Source organism: Camellia sinensis, chromosome 9 (genome assembly GCF_055761805.1).
Source record: "Camellia sinensis isolate YWXY chromosome 9, ASM5576180v1, whole genome shotgun sequence".
In the NCBI taxonomy this organism is placed as follows: domain Eukaryota; kingdom Viridiplantae; phylum Streptophyta; class Magnoliopsida; order Ericales; family Theaceae; genus Camellia; species Camellia sinensis.
Window position 1 is genome coordinate 141,742,051 of NC_138969.1, and position 20,284 is coordinate 141,762,334.

Here is a 20,284-nt window from a genome sequence, read left to right on the forward strand (position 1 = left end):
CCTTTCTCTCTCTTACTTTTTCAAAACCTCCATTGGAGAGCACCTCACTCTAAAACCTAACTTCTCTCTTAGGATTGATCTAGCTAGAGTGTTTTCCTCACCTTGGGTCTTTGTAAGAAGTGTGTTGATCGTCGAGGGCTTCGTTGTGATCCAAGAAATTTGGGATTTGGAGCACTTTGATTTCGGGTCATCTTCTCTATTTGAGTTCTCCATTTGAGGTAGGGATTTCCTTGTTCTTTTTCAATACTTCGTTTATAGATAGACATGCGGTAGTTTTGTATTGCATGAAAACCATACCTATGTTGGGTTTGTTTGAAAATCATGAGGAAACCTAGAGTTGGTTGATTTAGAATGGATTTATTGTCTTTCGTTGTTCATTGGACTATTTGTGGCGTAAAATAGCATGTTGTAGTTGAAACATAGACAAGCCCTAACTTACATGTGTCTTGATAAATTAAAAGAGGGGTTTTGTTCTTTGGGCAAATACTTGTGTATTTTGGGTATCAAACGAGGTCTTTGTTGTTTATTGTTGATGATTGAACCTTTTTGGTCAATGTTGAAAAGAGGGAGAAAAACCCTAACTTAATGATTATGACTTAATTTGCATAATTAATTTGGAAGGTTATGAAAGGAATGGAATTGATTTTGGGAAATTGAGAAAAGTGTTTTTCTTTGAAATAAGAGGTGGAACATGTTGATTTGGAAAAAAATCATGAAAGTTGATTTTGAAAGTGAAGAACGAAACTTTAACTCTATGTGAGACATAGAAAATAAATATGGGAATTGGGTTGTTGCGTTATGCATGTCGAGTGCGTTTATTTGGGGGAAATTAGTTTGTAGCTACCATGCTTGGGTTGTTGATAGGTTTGGGATATCATGATAATTGAGTTTGTTAATAGATGTACGATATACATGCATCGAGAGGTTTTGTGAGGTTTTGTCCTTGGTCATCGGTGGAGGATGTCACGGTTGCGTTGAATTGTCGTGTATACATTACACCATTGTTGATTGAACATCTTATGTGATGAAATGTTGAGATGCATTATATATGTATACTTGTTAGGGAGGAGAGAGGGGTTGTACTCCAGTGTGTGTGAGAAGATAGGGGATGGACTCCACACACCTATGTGTTCATATACCTTAACACATTGTTGGTATCCGGATAGTTTATATGTATGTTTTACACAAGTTGGTTATGCCTTGTTGTATTGTGATTGTTGGTGTTATACCCTGCGCTGATAATCAGAGGTACCGTTACCTTCCAGCTAGCGCCTGGAGAACTGAATGCGCTGAGAATCTAAGGTACCACACCCTTCCAGCTAGCGCCTGGTAAATTGGTATGTTGTTGTGAGAAGTGTATCTTTGGCTTACTACGCACATAGCTAGTAGAGCAAAGTTTGTTGTCGATATTTCACTGTGTTTGGAAATATCATGGATTGTGTTGATTACGGTCTTGGAGGGCCGAGTTGCCTCATTGGCTTATCTTATGCCTGTTGGTGAGTTGTTATCTCTTTTATAACAGTGCATGTATAGATTTGATTGTATCGGGAAGAAGCCAATGTCATAATTGTCTTTGGAAAGTGTGAAGGAAAACGGATTCTTTTTTTTTTAAAGAAATATATATTTTGAAAAGACATATCTGCGTATGTTAAGGAAATGGAAAAGAGTAGAGGACTTAGTGAAATTACTTCCTAAGTAATTGTTAATGTTATGAAAGATTGGGAACGGAGATTAATGAAAAGAAAAGAAAATTGAATCGCCTATGGCGTTGACTGGAATGGTTGTTTTCAAGAAAAGTTCATACTTATGTATATTTTGTATAAACTGTCACATTACTATTCTAGTATGAGATTGTGTATTCATGATCATAGCTATCTGTATGTTGTTATTGTTGAGGGCCATGTTGAGATCCCTACTGGACTATATGTTCATCCCACGTTGTTGAATCTTTTTCAGGTGTTTAGCAGGACGTGCTACAAGATTTGGATCTTCTTATTTGTTGGCCACGGGGCCTCTTTGTTGTAGGCGGAATGCCATATATGAAAAAGGGTTGTACCCTTCATTTGATTATTCAATGTTGTAAGCCTGAGGGCAACTTATTCAGTATACTCATGTTGTACTTAATTGGCATTCGAAAGAGAGAGTTGTTGTTCACTCATTTTAGTTGAACATTTGAATTTATTTCCGCATGTTATCTCTGAAATTGAATTAAGTTAATGAATTTGGTAATGACTCCGAGTAATAAAAAGTGGGGCGTGACATTAGCCGAAGTTGAACTGAAGAAGATGTTTGCTGGAAAAGTGGTATGTACAAGACTATCAATTATATTTTTCATTTTTCTCCTGCCCACTTATTGTGCTAATGTGTGCCTAGATTATGCTTCATGATACTTTCTTTTTGATCTGGAAACTTGAGGTCCAGTCACAATTACAATTTGTGGGTCATATATTTGCACAATATTTAGTGCTTATTTTCAATATTTAGTTTTCATACCAATGAGATCCCATAGGGACCGAATAACCGACTTTTAAACAGTTGTATCATAACAAGACAAGAGGTTTTTTGAAAATGTCTTAAAATGTATGAGAGATACATTTTGAATCAAGGGCTGAGATGAGTTGTTTTTAACCATTGAGGGCTGAGATGTTTTGTAATATTTTTGATTCCCGCCCAAAACAATCCCCTCTCTCTCTCCTGTGTTCCACCCACTCCAAACATTATTTGCACACTTCTCTCTCTCTCTCTCTCCAACTTCTCAGGTCTCAAACTCTGTCCTCAGAGATCTCTCTCTTCCTCTCCCTCCTCTCCACCGTCGAGTCGTCTCCACCGTCGTGCCGCTTCCAATCTCCTCTCCAACTTCTCAGGTCTCAAACTCTCTATCCTCAGAGATCTCTCTCTTCATCTCCCTCATCTCCACTGTCGCTCCGCTTCCACCATCGCATCATCTCCACCGTCGCGTCGCCTCTGATCTCCACCGACAGCAACTACAGCACTTGAGTTGCAACTTGGAACATGAGTTGCAGTGAGAAGAACATAGGAGGAGACGAGGGGGAATATGAGTAACCAGTCCTACGAAAGTCGGTTGAGGATGACCCCAAGTTGGTTTCACAGAATGGATCAATCACTGCCCCACAGTTAACAATTGATGAGAGTTTGTTGGTTGACCCAAAGTTACTGTTTATCGGATCAAAAATCAGCGAGGGAGCACATGGGAAAGTTTATGAAGGAAGGTGAAATTTATTTATAATGTTGTGATTTGTGTTCAAGCTTTAACCTGTCTGGTTGCTAAATTATTGCTTTATAAACAGTTTTACTATGTTTTGATTAAAGATTTTCTTTTGACATGTCTCAATTTTATTATCTTTTGTACGATGTTTGAAAAAAATTGTTGTGTTCATACAAATATTAATAAAGTGCGGATGTAACTAATAAGGTGCAAAAGTTAATGTTGGTAACCACTGGATTCCGTGACCAACTATAATCGTCTTTACGACCATGTGAGCAAACTTTATTGTATCCTTGCTGGGACAAAGGTATACAAAAGGTCAAAAGTTGATTGTTTGAAGATATTGTAGTTTGTGAAGTTATTAGAACTGTGGTTATTTATGAAATTATTTGAACTAGGTTCTAATTCTAATCATTTTAGATTGGGCTTCTTGATATTTGTAGTGTGCTTGGCTTAAAATTATATTTAAGCTTGGATAATTATATCCAAGCTTTTTTTTTTATTGTTATTTTTTTTTTACAAATATTAAATAATCCAACTATCAATAAAATTTTACTCAATTATTTGTGGATTTTATTTTAATCATGATTATTTTTCTTCAGTACTTATGTGCATTGTGGGGAGAATAAGAACATGGCAATGACGCAGTTTGAACCAGCTGATGCTAGGCGGTGCTTTCCATGTTGGGATGAACCTGCTTGAAAGGTACCAATTTCTTCAACAACCCCTCTCCACTTTCATCGTATTGTGTATGAGCATTTCCTTATGGATAAAATATGAAAAAGATTTGTTTCCTTCTTTTGTACAAAAAATATGTAATTACACAGAGGAAAGATCATTGTATGATAACGGAGCTCACTTTATCTTTCACTACAGTTCTATGTATCTCTGTGGCCAGCCTATTCAATCATGTATGACCAAAGTTGATTTTGTGAACCATATTAGCTAATCAAAATCCCAACTATTATTCTGCTGCTATAAAATTAATAAAAATAAGATGACATAAAAAAAATGTTTTCAAGAATGAGGGAAGATGACTTGAACTTTTAAAGGATGTGAGATATTATTCCATTTCAAAAAGTTGAAGAACTAGAACTATGAGCCTCACTACTTTTCATGGAAAACCTTTTAGGAAAAAATGTGTAGAAAAACAGAGTTTTAGCACAATAACAAGTTGAAATATGCCTATTTTCATCTTCTTGATATCATGATTGTACAGCTCTTTCTGTATTAAATATAAATACAGAGATAGACATAGAACTTGGTTGCGTCATGACTTTCAAAGTTGATAAAAAAAAATATTTTTTCTTTGGTTTCCATGTCAGAGAATTTCCTGTTCGATTGGAGAACCCTCATGTTATATTAGCAAATCAGATATGGGCTGGAGTTGTACCAGCTGGTCCATTTGGTTACTCTTTCAGCTCTTCATATCGGAGTCGTGATTCCATAGAATACAAGCTGGAGCTTGGTAATGCTATTGGTACGTAATTAGGTACTGATAATGATGGTTTTAGGTGTTGGGTATCACAAGTACTATTAGTGGCCCAATGATTTGCATACCATGCACAATGATAGTTACAGGGGGTGATAAATTCTTTGACCCCCCTTGGTTTAGCCAGAATGTGAGCTTTTTTAGATCTGATCCTGTTTTCCTGATAGGGGGAAATTTGGGCTTTTCAGTGCACTTGATAAAGATGTCATTAACATTCTTAGTTAGGAAAGTTGCAATTGAGCCTTTGATTAAATTAGTCTTCTATTTGATATCAGTAGCCTCATTGCCATAATACCTACTTCATAAATTATTTGTTCCTTAAATTTGAAGCTGCAGTCAATTTTGCATTATTTAATAAATTATTTTGTATAAGCATTATTTGATAATTTCCCATTTTCCATTATTTTGCAGTCAATTTTCCATTTTTATAAGCATTATTTGAATTTTTCTGTTTAAGTCATTTTATATTTGAATTTTACATTTTATATTTTCCCTTATTATATAAATTCAAAAACCCCCTTCACTTACTTGACAATATGTTAAACACGTTTTTTTATTTTATTTTACTGTTTTTGTTGAATTTTCTTTCTTTTGGGTCAAAAAATAAGTTTTTGTTAAAGTTTTCATTCCTAAGTTGCAATTCATTTGCATAAGTTTTTTCCTGAATGACCTTATCTTATTTTTTTCTTTCTTTCTTTTTGGGTCCATGATTTTATTATTGGTATTTATTGCAGAGGTGCAATTTTTTAATGGACCTATTTTGAATGAAGTAACTTTCCATACATTTTGGTGATTTTTTTATTATACAGCCAATGCAAATAATGCTTATTTTGAATTTTGTCTGGGAACATTTTGTTTTGCTCTGAAGTCTATTGTGTAGTGTTCTGCTTTGCTTAATTTGATGGAAGGGTTGTGATGGTAAGGTAGTGGCAAATGGTTGTGTTCAAGAAATACTGTATGAAGTTTTGACACAGTTGATTCTTATGCTATGAATGAGAAGAATATACAAATGAAGCATATTTTTGTATGCATATTTTTGTACATGGTGCAGCTCAATTCTACAATATTTCGTGTATTTAGAACTAGAAAGACAGGTCCGAATAGTTGTCCTGAAAAATGTATTAGGTTCGAGAGAAGGTTGAGAATTAGAAGAAGTGACTTATAGGGGCATCCGTCAATGGCAAAGCCCGAAAGTGACTTATAAACGGTGCAATTGATTCTTATGCTATGAATGAGAAGAATATACAAATGAAGCATATTTTTGTATGCATATTTTTGTACGTGGTGCAGCTCAATTCTACAATATTTCGTGTATTTAGAACTAGAAAGACAGGTCCGAATAGTCGTCCTGAAAAATGTATTAGGTCCGAGAGAAGGTTGAGAATTAGAAGAAGTGACTTATAGGGGCATCCGTCAATGGCAAAGCCTCGAAAGTGACTTATAAACGGTGCATGAGCCCAAATGATTTTAGTTTTTCCACCATTCGTGGCCCAACTATCTCTGTCCCATATAGTTGCCATTAGTTGCATTGGTTGTGTTGGGAAGCCAACTCCATCGCGTCTGTTGTTCTTGAAAACTCGAATGGGATATTCATCACAAAATAACTGTTGGCGGAAAAGGCGATTAACAAAATAAGTTAGAACTCTAACAGATTGTGATTTAAGGAGTGTGATATCATTTTCAATTTCGATGTTTTTGTGTTTTCAAACCATAGATGGATCATCTGCTCTCTACTCCCTTTTCCTTTTAAAAAGACATTTGTCTGGACTCTGATGGGCTTCCCTTTTCTGTTGCCCAAGAACTCAAAATCCAATTCACTATCTTCCGATTTCAACTGCCAAAAGAAAGAAATAAAAAATGATTTACATTATGTTATCAGTGACACTTTTTTAGCAGGAGTTTCTTGCACTGTAAATGTGAACTTACATAGAAGGCTGTTATGACTCCTCCGGAGTCATTGGCTGGTAGCTTAATTCCAGATCCTGGTTGGTGAACAAACATCATTGTCACAAAGAATAAATCTTGGCTCTGTATATTATAGCTTGGTTAACAGCTAAAATTTGAACACACTTTTGAAATGTGCTATGAACTAAGACACAATCTATTTGAAACAAGTTGATGAGCTTTACTCTTCCATTATTTGTTTGTTTGTTTGTTTGTTTTTTCTTGTGCATTTTAATTACAACATGGAATATTTTGGTGATTGTACACTTAGAAAAGCTTGCAAATAGATGTGTTATTCTATAATTTTTCTTTTTGGATGATTATTTAGTAGTCCTAGAGTATTCTATAATTTTTCATTTTTTTGATAGAATGTATATTTGGGGAAAGAAATGGAGATTATAAATGAGATAAATGGAAAGTGAAAAATTTAGTAAATTCAGTTTATAATGAGTTGGACTTATCAGATAATTTTAACGAGTGACAAAAAGTGGGGTAAGATACGACCACTGGATTCATCGAGAGAGAGCCCGATTTCTCTGCCTTGATGAAATGGCAAGATATGTTGAGCCCGATTTCTCTGCATTGATACATGTATAAGACTTTATCTATGCAAAGTAAATTTTTGTAGCTAAAATTTGTACATATAAAAGGCTCTGATCTATCCAAATTGATGATCATGATGAAGAGGTTGAAGAGTGTGGCAAAGAGGTCGAAGAAGTACTTGGAAGAGGCACATACAACTCAGTTTTATTTTTAATTTTTTGATTTTTTTTTTTTTTTTTTTTTTTTTTTTTGTGATGATGATGAACGGATAGGATTTGGTAATTATGTTGTTAATGAACAAATAGGATTAGGTACGTGTAGTATGGTATACAAACTAATCCTTGGGTTTGAAATAATAATTGATCCTCATAAAATGGTTTTCAAATGGTTTTTAAGATATTCTTAAGTGATTTTTCAAATGGTTTTCAATGTTTCATTGTGTTGGATTTGTGTTATTATTATTATTTTTTTTATATGTTTTTGTTGATTTGGTTATGTTTCTAAGATTTCGGTTTCGATTTGTGTTTGTGTTTCTAAGATTTCTGTTGGTTTTGTGTGATTAGGTATGCATTCAATGGAACTACAGAAAAAGTTGGAAACAAAGCTTAAGAGACACAAAGCATTGGAACAGAGCATTGAAAATCATTATGTTTCTTTTCAATCAAAGCAAAAGAGACCCATCAATTTGGGTTTGTGTTTCTAAGATTTGGATTTGTATTTGTTTTTCTAAACCTTAAACTGATGTGTTTGTGTTGGATTTGTGTTTTTAAACCTTAAATTGATATGTATTTGGATTTCTCTTTCTTTTTTTGTGTTATGTTTCTTTTTTTATTTTTTTGTTTATGCATCTTTCAATTTATATGGGTTGGTGTTAAGTTATGTTATGTATTTGGGTTGGTGTTTCTAAACCTTAAACTGATATATATTTGTTTTTCTTTTTGTGTTGTCAGGCGAGGGTCTTGACATTGGTTTGTGGGGGCTGTTGACATTGGTTTGGGTCTCAACATTTTCTTATTTATTTTTTTTTCTTCAACCCGAATGTCTTTCATGGGTCATCATTTTTGTTTCATTTTATTTTATTTCTATAATCCAATTTAAATTTTCACTCATAATTCATGGACTATTTCTTCATCGCTGTTGAAGACATGGTGAAAGAGTAAGAAAAGAGATAGTGGTTGGTTTTCTTAATTGTGTTGCGCATTCAAATGCTTGGTCACTATCACATCTTTATTTATTTTATGTGCTATTCAAATTGTGTTGATATATTATATAGATTTTTTTCAATAGGAATGCAAAATGTGTTGATATATTATTATTTTTTTTCAATAGGAATGCAAAAAAAATATGTGAAAGATTGACCCTGCAAAGGATTGATGGCTACTTCTTCCTACTGACAAATTGTCTTTCAACACAATTTTTTTCCTAAAGACAGACCCCACATGAATATATTAAATTTTAAGTTTTTTTTTTTTGGTTAATTTTTTCTAAATTTTAATGATACCTACAATTATTCTAACAAAACTGGCTTATGTGTGGTGGCAGCATACACTGTTTCTAATGTATTCATGTTCCCCATGATTAATTAAATGTTGAGGATGCATTAAATTAATTAATTAATTGACTTTATTTACGCTGAACATTATAACTACATTTTAATCTCAATATTATTTACACCGAACATTATTTACGCTGTGCCTTCAGGCACGGGCATACGCTAGTATATATATATATGAAAATGGTTGAGACCACTAATTAGTGGTAGCATTAATGATATGGCAGTGGGCCCCACCCACTGCCATAGTGTTGCTGTGCTTTTCTTTTTTTTTTTTAAAGTGTGTGCCAACTCACTAGTGGTACTTTAGAACACCACTTTTAGTGGTATGTATCATTACTGATATATATATATATATATGTAGTTATGTTTTCTATACTGAGTTATATATTTTACTTTGTTTGTCCTTATGTTTTCACACCATCTATGTTAGTTATGCTTTTTTCAGCTTTCCTAAAAGATAAGTCGGTGTAATTATATATAAAAAAAAATGATCGATAGCTCGAATTTAAGTTTGCCTGAAAGTTTGAATTTGTGCTTGCTAATTGACCGCTTGGATGATCATGTGCAACACTTGTCTACCGTGATTGTCACCTTACTGTGATTGTCTCATTCTTACCGGATGACCGCTCGAACGAATAGCAAGCCAAAATTCGGACAAACTTAAATTCGAGTTACCAATCAGTATTGTTATATAAAAACTATAGGAGTTGTTGTATTTTGTCTAAACTCAAAGAGATAAGTATAATTTACCCTACAAATAAAGATGTAAGCACATATAGCTAGGAATGGCAACGGGCCGGCCGGGGTCGGGGATCGCACTCCCCGTCCCCGCCCCCGATCCCCGGCGGGGAACCCATCGCCCCCCTTGCCCCCACCCCCAACGGGGATCGGGTTTCCCCGACCCCGAAAAATCCCCAACAATCATCAACCACAACAACTCAACTCTGAAAATTCAGATCTGAAAAATCCCCCCAAAAGCCTCAATCATTAACAATTTAACAAAAATTTTTTTTAAATAACTCAACAATCATCAACAATTTAGTATGTTTGTTCATATCACACACACAGATCTAAGAAAACCCTAACAAACAAACAAAAAAAATTAGAGCTGAAAACAGAGTAAATGGAGGGGAGAAAAACGAACGAGAGAGAGAGAGGGAGAGTTGAGAATCTGAAACTCTAAACTAAACACACATATTATATATATATATATAATACGGGGTAACGGTACGGAAGAGAGAGAGATCTGCTCGTCGTCGGAGGTGGCGTCGATTCAGATCTCGTGGCATCGATTCAAACCGTCGTCTTCGTCGCCGTAGTAGTCGGAGGTGGCGTCATCGTCGGTGGGTTTGGTGAAATCTGAGTGAGGGAGAGGGAGAGAGACAATAAGAGGGAGGGAGATGAGAGGCACATCAGTGAGTGTGAGAGGAGGGTTTGGTTTTGAGTGAGAGTGAGTGAATGAGGGAAAGGAAGAGAGAGAATAAGAGAAAGGGAGATAAGAGATGCAACACTGAGTATGAGAGGAGGGTTTGGCTTTTATATATATATATAGAGGGGTAAAATGGTAACTTTACTTAGGGGATAACGAGGACGGGCCGGGTACGGGGCTGAGACACTTATTCCCGTCCCCAGCCCGAAACTAATCGGGGAGTGATTTTTAAATATCATCCCCGTCCTGTTGGAGATATTTTTCGGGAAAAAACCGCTCAAATCGAGGTCGGGGGTCGGGTTCCCGTTAGGTCGGGTTCAAATTGCTATCCCTATATATAGCCCCACTCTTTCCCAAATTATTTATCTATTTCCGGCAGTTGTGTCCTTTAATTAAGTTAATAAATCAGGTATTTTAGTTAAGCAATGTTATTTTAGAATGTCTGGAACAATGAAAATTGATAAATAATTTGATACTGAGAAAGCATATACTTATATAATTGTGGTGGAGGTGAAGACCAAACATAAATTGTTATAAACTTTGGACTGATACATGAGCCTCATGTGAAGACTAAACATAAATTTTTTAATCTTTTTCAGTAATTCCCATATCGGAAGTGATTGAGGGCCCTAAATTTCGGGGCTCGAATGCCCCGAAATTCCACTTTAAGAAAAAAAAAAAAAAAAAAAAAAGGAAAAAAGAAAGAAAAAAAGAAACAGTTTCCAAAAATGGAAATTAGGGGCATTAGGGGCAAATTTTTTAGGGCCACCAATCATTTTCCTTCCCATATATATATATATATATATAAAATAAAAAATAAAAAAAGAGTCCTTTTTAGTAATTTTTTTGAAAAGAAAATTTTACAGATTTAGATTCTACTAAAATAGTAAGAAATTTTTTTTAAAATACACTAAGGACAAAAGAAAAAAGGCCATAAAGAGTTATTTTCTAGAAAGATTTTTTTATTTTTAAAAAATGAAAAAATTACAAAAATAAAATAAAATAATCCAAGTTTGATCTTTGTAATAAGATAAACTCTCAACTTTTAATTTTGTTAATTTAAACCTTACCTTTTAATTTTTTTCATTCTAAATCATTCTCATATTTTTGTTAAGTAAAACTGATGAAAATGATATTTTAGTCACTAAACTCTCGATGCATATGTACATAAAATATTTAAATATTATTTTTTTATTGAATTTAGTATTAAAATATTATTTTTCTATCAGTTTTACTTAACAAAAATTAGAATATACTTTAAATTGAAAATAAATTAAAAGATTAGGGATTAAATTAATAAAATTAAAAATTTATTTTGTTACAAAGGTTAAATCCTGATTTTTTTTTTTTTCCAAAAATAAAATTTACTTTTTTTGATCTTTCAAAAGTTTATCAATAAAGTCAATAAATTTTTAAAAAATAAGTAACTTTTTTAACTCGATACCAAACGGTACCCAAAGCGTTCAAAAGCCGGAAGATTCGTTCAAAGCTGGATCTCTGAAGGAATCAACATCATCAACAATCACACGAAGAAAGAGATCAAAATCAAGATCAATCACGGTCACGAAAATGAAAATTTCAAACCCATCTACCAAAATGGCCTCACAGCCAATCTGGGTTAATTTCATCTTCAAATTTAGCGTCAAAACAAGAATCATCACTACCATTGAAGAAGCCAAAGAGCAATATAAACAATCACAGCAAGGTCTGCACTGCAAAGGGTCCGAGAGATCGACGAGTCCGATTATCGGCTCACACTGCAATTCAGTTCTATGATGTTCAAGACAGGCTTGGCTATGGCAGACCCAGTCAAGCCATTGATTGGCTCATGAAGGAAGCAAAAACCGCCATTGATGCTCTTCATCATGAGCTCCCATCAGCTGATCAAAAAACAGAGAAAAACCAGCATTTCAATGAAGAAGAAGATCCCATTAATGGTTTTTGCTTATCTCTTCCACACACCCTTTTCTCTGATTCACTTGATTTTGAATCCACATCCACAAACTGGTATAATCCACAGAGCCAGAGAGTGATCAGTTGGAATTCCAATTCAAGCTCTGGCAATGGAGAAGGAAAAGAAGGGTCTGTTATCGATTCCGGTCTAGTTTTAGGCCTAAACCAGTTTCTTTTTCAGGGTGGAACCCTTCAGTCCAGTTATCTATCTTCAATTCCTGATTCAAAGAACCTAAATTATGATCAAATGCCGGGAAATTTGTTCACCAGTGATGGGTTTTCGGGGTTTTGGTTTCGCCGCTGATTCAGGGAGAGGAGGAGGAGCAGAATCCAGTTCCAAACAAGGCATCCTCTGCTTCTGCTACATGTCTTCTGCATTGTTAAGGTTGGTGAAACCAGACAAGTCTTCCTTCTACATGGTAATGCCCAAAACTCACATTTTTCTCTTTCCTTTTCTTGTTTCCAATTCGTGTCTCATTTAATTATAGTCTGATATGATGCTTTCAGGACCTCCAAGGCTAGTAGAAGGATCAAGCTTTGTTGATTAATTGATGCAGTACTGTATCTGCATGTGTTTTTCTCTGCTCTAGAATTTTTCTAGTTTGTTGAAACTTTGTTGGGTTGTTTCTTAATAGTTGTATTAAATTCCAGGTGTTCCTTGTCTTCGACAAATTCTCCATCAAACTTTATACCTAAGGGTCGAATTGGATGTGTCTATCTCAAATGAACTCAAATACAAAAAAGAATAATATTGAGAGAGTAATTTATGATCTGGAGTTGGGCCGAGGTAACGGCCGAGCAGGTTGAGGGCCCAACGGTGCATAGGGCCGAGCTGATCAACTATCCGCCCGGAAATGGGCTGCCAGAACTTGGGCCGGGCAGAGTTTGAACTGAGTGTGTGCCACCCCGGTCCGTACAGAAACTGTTCGGCCAGGAAGTGACCGGTCAGACCAGGATGCTCGGTCCGAGGATGGTCGAAGCCAGACAGACTGGGAGACCGGCGCCCGGAAAGGCGTGGTCAGCCGAGGTAGTTGATTGACCGGCGGGAAGGCCGACCAAAGGAGGTGCCCGGGCTAGGCTTTGCCGGGATGCCGCCTAGCCCGGTCCTCCATGTGTTTGTCCGGTTAGGCGCATGGGTATGAAGCATGGCATGGCCGTGGTAGAGCAGCTTGGCTGCCGAGCTCCAGCTGTGAAGTCAGGCAGTTGAGATTAGGTGATGTTCAGCAAGGTTTATGCTGACAGATGGGATAGTAGAGCCACGTGTCAGGAGATGACTGGGAGTGGGTAAGGGGCTCAGAAGGTATATAGGCATGTCTGCGCCCCCATACGTGACACACGAACATTCTGTAAGGAAATTCTTACACTCAAACACTCTCTCCCTTCTCTCTCTATCCATCCTAAGGTGTGTGCTAACTTGATCGTCGGAGGGTTTTTCCGGCCACACACCGCCGGGTAGCTCACCGTTACTTGCTCGCAGGTGATCGGACATCGACGGAGCTCGGAAGAAAGGAGTACGGTCTTGCCGGAATATTTGCTCCCCGTACAATTGGCGCCGTCTGTGGGAAGTTTTCAGACAAAACCTTGTCTTCCAGGCTCGTCTGATCGCCGTCCATGGCGAACAACGACGAGTTTCCGTTGTCCGCCATCGACGGAGCCACCCCGGAGTATACCCGAAGGAGAGAGGGACCTCCTGCCGTCCATCCAATGGCTGACTTGGGGACGCCCACTGGAGGACAGTCAGGAGACGCGCGGGATAAGCGCGGAAGGAGTCATGGTCATTCACGGAGTCCAGACGGTCACCGGCGGAGGAGAGACTCGCACGCCAGGCGACTGGAAAACAAGTTAAGGGACCAAGACGCTGTCATCAGGCGGATGGCGGCGGAGATGGAGGATCTTAAGCGGCATGTCAAAGGGAAAGGTGTAGCTGGAGTGGGAGACCACAATGAGCGCACCCCATCCCGCCGATCAGGCGATCAGAGTCAACGACGTACTCAGTCCATTTCCATCACCAGGAGTTACCAGGTTGGTGATTCCGACGTGCATGCAGAAAAGTCTAGCGCGCAAGACAGCACCTACAAACCCTCACGTCCGGCGACGACGTCGAGGTACTCTTATTCTGCTCAGTCAGAGGACCTACGGGCAGTGTTAAGGGAGCGGGCTCGCCGGCGCGAAGCTCAGAGAATACCAGCTTTCCAGCGGCTCTCCTACGGGGTTCACGCCAGAGAGGAGGTCGGAATGCCTCCACCCCGCCAAGCAGTGCCAATATTTGAAGATACAGACCTGGCCAGGCTGAGTGCCACCCCTTTTAGAAACAACACCGCTTCCGGCAGGCTTCCACCAGCCTAAGTTCACACTCTACGACGGCAAAACCGATCCTTATATGCATGTGAGCCACTTCCGACAGGTCATGGCCGGACATGGGCGAAATGACGGACTTATGTGCCTAATCTTCCCGTCCAGTTTAGGTGAGCTGGGCTTAAAGTGGTTTGAGAGGTTTCCGGAAGGGAGCATACAACGGTGGCATCAGTTGGCCGAAGCGTTTGTTACGCGCTTCAAAACCAACACAAAAACACCAAAGGAAGTCGATCACTTGCTGAGTGTCAAGATGGAACCGTGCGACACACTGAAGGCATACAATTCAAGGTATTGGGAAACCTTCAACGAGATCCTGGATTGCCCGGTCAACCTTGCAATCACGCAATATAAGCGTGGTCTCCCGGTCGGACATAGACTGCGGGACTCGCTTACCATGCACCAGCCGACCTCCATGGGCCAGCTCATGCAGCGCATCAATGAGCACATCCGAGTAGAGGATGATGCGTCAGCTTCTACCGTGAAAGCCAGTCCGGTCGTAACAGACAAGAAGACAGCAGGCAAAGTGCACGCAGTTGGGCAAGAGTCCAGCCGCTCAAGTGACCGAGCAGAGGAACCAGACTGGGGTTCAAATCGTAAAAACCGGGGTAGAGGACGTCGGAATGACCGGGATGACTACCCCCGAGATGACGTTGAGGACGCAAACAGAAGAATGAAGGCGAGGACTGGCATAACCACGGTCTTCAAGATTCCAATCTATCGCATTCTTAGTGAAATCCGAGACGAGGAGTATGTCCGGTTTCCTGCTAAGTTGGGCGATGGACAAAAGGGCTACAATCTGCGGTATCGTTGTACGTTCCACCGGGAGAGAGGCCACCGGACTGAGGATTGTTTGCCTTTGCGACAACACTTGGAAGAACTGGTTGCTGCCGGGCATCTGGACCTTTACATTGATGGAGGCGTGAAACCGAATCAGGCTCCGGTCGATCCCAGGGGACAGGATGATCGAGATGCACCACCACAAGGAGTTATTAATGTCATCCACGGCATCGTGGAACCGGAGCGTGTTTGCGAACTCCGGGGCATGATCAAGAAGGCAGAGCATATGAGGGAAGTTTTGTCGGTACAGCCTGCCATCAAAAGGGGGAAGACGGAAGAGAAAGACGTGATAAGTTTCACCTCAAGGGATTTAGAGCGTATTCAGACGCCACACAACGATGCTCTTGTAGTGACACTACGCGTCAAAGAATTTGATGTTAGACGGATCTTGATCGATCAGGGAAGCTCGGTCGAGATCATGTACTATGATGCGTTCAAACAGCTTATACTCCGTGAGACAGACTTGGCTCCGGCTACTTCGCCACTGGTTGGATTCAACTCGCAACCAGAGTGGCCTTTGGGAAAGATAATCCTGCCGGTCAAAGCGGGATCCGTCGTCAAGCAAGTTGAGTTTTGGGTGCTGCAAGTGCCTTCGACGTACAACCTTATCCTTAGAAGGGGATGGCTACACGCCATGCAAGCCGTGGCATCGACTTTTCACCAAGTAATGAGATTCCCCTCGACTATGGGGGCAATCGAGGAGATTTGGGGCGATCAGGTCATGTCCAAGCAGTGCTTCGTGGCGGTCAACGGAAGCCGGGCTGCCAAAGGATTCGTTCAAATGATCGAGGGACCGGAGGACCAGGGTGTCTTGGATGATGTGGGCACCAAGGCCGAGGATAAGGCTGTTGAGGAATTGGTTGAAGTGCGGATTGACACCGAGCAGCCGGATAAGTTCTTTTTGCTCGGATCAAGTCTCACGGCCATAGAGAGGACCGAGATGATTGAGTTTTTGATAGCGAATATCGAAGTCTTTGCATGGTCGCCTTACGACATGCCTGGCCTCGACCCAACTTTTATCTGCCATCACCTCAATGTCTTCCCAGGAGCAAGGCCAGTGATCCAACGAACAAGGAGATCGGCGTTGCATCACGCCGAGGTAGTTGCAGAGGAGGTAAAGAACCTGCTTGAGGCACGAGCAATTCAGGAAGTGCACTATCCTCGGTGGATTTCCAACACAGTAGTAGTGCCTAAGAAGAATGGGAAGTGGCGAGTTTGTGTCGACTACAAGACAGTCAACCGAGCTTGTCCCAAAGACAGCTTCCCTCTGCCGCGCATTGACCAGCTAGTGGACTTGACGGCTGGACATAATAGGCTCAGTTTCTTGGACGCATACCGCGGTTATCACCAGGTAGCCATGCATGGGCCTGACCGAGAAATCACCTCTTTCACAACTCCAAGGGGGCTCTTCTGCTATCGGGTAATGCCCTTTGGTTTGAAAAACGCCGAGGCAACCTTTCAGAGAATGGTGACCAAAATGTTTGCTCCTTTGCTCGGCCGGACAATGGAAGCTTACATTGATGATATGGTGGTAAAAAGCCGACAGGAGGCAAACCATTTGTCCGACTTAGCCGAGATGTTTGCCATTCTGAAGAAGCACAAGTTGCGCTTGAACGCCTCAAAGTGTGCCTTTGGCGTGGGATCCGGAAAATTTTTGGGATTCTTAGTCACGAACCGAGGCATCGAAGCAGACCCTACTCAGATCAGAGCCGTGCAAGAGTTGAAGCAGCCCAGCTCGGCTAAGGACGTGCAGCATCTGGCCGGGATGGCCGCCGCGCTTAATCGATTTATAAGCCGGTCATCAGATCGCTGCCGCCCTTTCTTTCAAGCATTGAAGTCAAAGTTCTCATGGGACGACGAGTGTGACCGAGCTTTGGCCGAGCTCAAGGCCTATTTGTCTTCTCCGCCGCTGTTGGTTACACCAGAACCGGGTGAGGAACTCTACCTTTACCTTGCCGTCTCCCAGCACGCAGTCAGTGCGGTGCTAGTCCGGGCTGAAGGAAGCAAGCACCTCCCAATTTTTTATGTCAGCAAAACTTTGTTACCGGCAGAGTCGAGATACTTGCCTTTGGAGAAGCTTGCTTTGGCCTTGATGATGGCTTCAAGAAAGTTGGCGCACTATTTCCACGCCCATACCATTGTCGTACTGACTGAGTTTCCCCTCAAGGCCTTGTTTGAACGGGCGGACTTTTCAGGCCGAATTCTTAAGTGGGCGGTCGAGTTGGGACAGTTCGACGTGAAGTTCCAGCCGCGCACCGCCATCAAAGCCCAAACCTTGGCAGATTTTGTCGCCGAGTTCTCACCTGGCACTCATCCGGTATGCCCGGTCGACATTGCCGAGGCCGATGATGAGATGCACGCAATGCCAACCGAGGAACGACCAGTTGAATCAGGTAGCGCCGCGGAGTTAGCGCGCACCATCAAAGTTCCCTCAGTTTGCACGGTCAGACCACCCGGTGATGCGATGACGGAGTTGTGTATCACCGACCCATCCACTCTGTCCGGTACCGCATCACCAAGGGAGGAAGAAATTGAACCACACCGCTCAGAACTTGATGATTCGCCTACGGACTTGGGCATTCCGAACGACCTTGCTGAGTCCGGTGCCGAATCATCAAGGGGGGAAGGAATGGCTCCACATAGCTCAGAACCTGCGGCCGGCTTCACACCGCAACCTGATGATTCGCCTACGGACTTGAGCATCGCAGAACAACTTGCCGAGTCCGGTGTCGAATCACCAAGGGGCACTGAGTTTGAACCGGTCAACACCGAACTTGACACCGCACAACCGAGCAGTTGTAATCCCATTGCCCTTCGCAACTCTCAGGACCCATCTGACTGCTGGAAGCTTTTTGTGGGGGACATGTGGAAGCTTTTTGTTGATGGAGCGTCCAACCGCCATGGCGCCGGCTTGGGTATTGTTCTTATATCCCCGGATGGCCTAACCATTGAACATTCTATAACGCTGGGCTTCCCGGCGTCTAACAACGAGGCTGAGTACGAGGCACTTCTCGCCGGGCTCAAGAGCGCAATTCAAATGCAGGCTGCCGAGCTCCTGGTGTACAGTGATTCCCAGCTTGTGGTTAACCAAGTCTCTGGGATTTACGAAGCTAAAGACGACAGAATGGCGAAGTACCAAGCTCTGGTCAGGGAGCATATTAAGCATTTTGAGGCAATCAGAGTCCAACAAATTGGTCGTGAAAAAAACAGCCGAGCTGATGAGCTGGCCGGCCTGGCCTCCATGGTAGATAGTACGTCTCCAAACCCCTTGTTGATTGACTTTCTTCCACGGCCAAGCATCGAAGACGTTGGGCAGACGGATGTACTCTGCGCCGCGCTAGGTCCTTCCTGGATGGACCCCCTGATCTTATTCCTTAGAGACCGGACTCTACCTACCGACAAGAAAGAAGCCCACAAAATCCGGGTGAAGTCAGAGCGGTTTTGGCTCTCTCCATCTGGTGCGCTGTACAAAAAGTCCTTCACTGGTCCTTATTTAAAGTGCGTGCACCCGAATAGTGTGGAGGCCTTCTTGTACGAAATCCATGAAGAAAGGCCAAGGACTGGTGAGGGGAAAAAATCACGAGAGAGCCCCCTGCCTTCTTGGCCTTTCGCCATGTGGGGCCTTCTTGTACGGGGAGCAAATATTCCGGCAAGCCCGTACTAATATAATTCAAATTTAACTCTTATATTGTAGAGCTCACATTTAGAATTTCAAAATTTATGCCTATATAAGTAGGGATTGAATTGCAAGTGATTACACCAAAGAACTCAAATACAGAAAATTATTAAGAAAAATAATATGTAGTTCAAATTTAATTCTTATATTGTGGAGCTCATACTTAGAATGAATATGGATCACACTAATTTTTTATTTTTTATTTTTGTATTTTTTTGTGGGTGCTTAAAATTTTAATCTCTAGCATTATTGTTTGACAATCAATAATAATATTAAAGATCAAGCAACTCAAACACAAAATATAAAAAATAAGAATAGGAACAAGAATAATATGTGAATTAAATTTAATTCTTGTCATTTTCTAATCTCGTTTTCACATATTCAAATAAGAGAATCAAAAGACTCTTAATACTTTTGTTTTTTTTTTTAAATTAAATAAATAATGTACAAACAAACATATTTTTCATTTATGCTTTTCATAAATTAAAACAAAAATGTGATTGCTAATAACCATTGATAAAAAAAAAAAAAAGTGATGTGAGAGGAGATGTTATCCCCAAAATTTGGCAATGCTAAAAAGTCACATGTTTTTTCGTAGGTCACTTCTATGCACTTTCTTATTTTTTTTACTCCCCGATGTCATTTAGATACATTTAAATGAGACCTCAAGGACCGAAAGATAAATTAATAATGGCAAAAAAAGGATACTCTCATGTGGGGTGTTTATTATGGATTGGGAGAGCTTATTATGCTTGAGTAATGCTGTGTATCATGAAATAAATATTATGTGGAGATATATTTCTGAGTACCAACATGTGGTAAGGTGACATCGATGTGTCAACCGAGGTGCCACGTGTCAGGGTCATAACGCTGAGGTTATCTCGGCGTTGCCGAGGTTATCTCCGAAGATATCGGAATTCGAGATAAACGGATAAGGGACAAGAGTCCTAGAATAAAGAGGAGATTTAGCCAAGATAAGGATAAAGCTCTTGGAGAGTTTATCTTTATCTCTTGAAGAGTCCAAGGTAAGTACTGAATTAGAGTCCACAGAAGTCAGGCTTCTAATGGGACTAGGATTAAGTAAACTATAAAAGAGAGGCACCCCCGTGGGTCTAAGGTATGCAATTTATGCTTTGAGCAGTGAGTTTAGCACTTGATTATATTTGAGAGATATGCTAACTTGATCGTCGGAGTGCCCCCGGGTGGAAGAGCCACCGCCGGAGCCTTTTCTTTCTGTTACAGGTTAACTGAAGCCATCTATTCTGCCGGTGCTC

General features: G+C 40.3%; 1 protein-coding gene and 1 long non-coding RNA gene across 2 annotated transcripts; one reads left to right on the plus strand and one right to left on the minus strand.

Annotated features, from left to right (window-relative positions):
* Positions 1-2,258: 2,258 nt before the first annotated feature.
* LOC145799192 (uncharacterized) lies at positions 2,259-8,010 on the plus strand. The gene is made up of 3 exons (XR_014341217.1): positions 2,259-2,303; positions 3,829-3,931; positions 7,769-8,010. It is a non-coding gene; the product is annotated as an uncharacterized LOC145799192 (long non-coding RNA).
* Positions 5,939-7,245, minus strand: LOC145798992 (xyloglucan endotransglucosylase/hydrolase protein 2-like). The gene is made up of 4 exons (XM_082888503.1): positions 7,167-7,245; positions 6,645-6,700; positions 6,378-6,552; positions 5,939-6,324 (listed from the first exon to the last, which is right to left on the minus strand). Exons 1-4 carry the CDS (start codon positions 7,243-7,245, stop codon positions 5,939-5,941), a joined length of 696 nt encoding a protein of 231 aa, XP_082744629.1.
* Positions 8,011-20,284: the final 12,274 nt, after the last annotated feature.

Excerpts from the sequence above, each read along its gene's own strand:
- LOC145798992 (XM_082888503.1), bottom strand. The coding sequence starts at position 7,245 with ATGCAGAGAAATCGGGCTCAACATATCTTGCCATTTCATCAAGGCAGA. Across the intron at positions 6,701-7,166 it reads CTCTCTCGATGAATCCAGTG|GATCTGGAATTAAGCTACCA; the intron begins GTCGTATCTTAC and ends TTCACCAACCAG. Across the intron at positions 6,553-6,644 it reads GAGTCATAACAGCCTTCTAT|TTGAAATCGGAAGATAGTGA; the intron begins GTAAGTTCACAT and ends TTCTTTTGGCAG.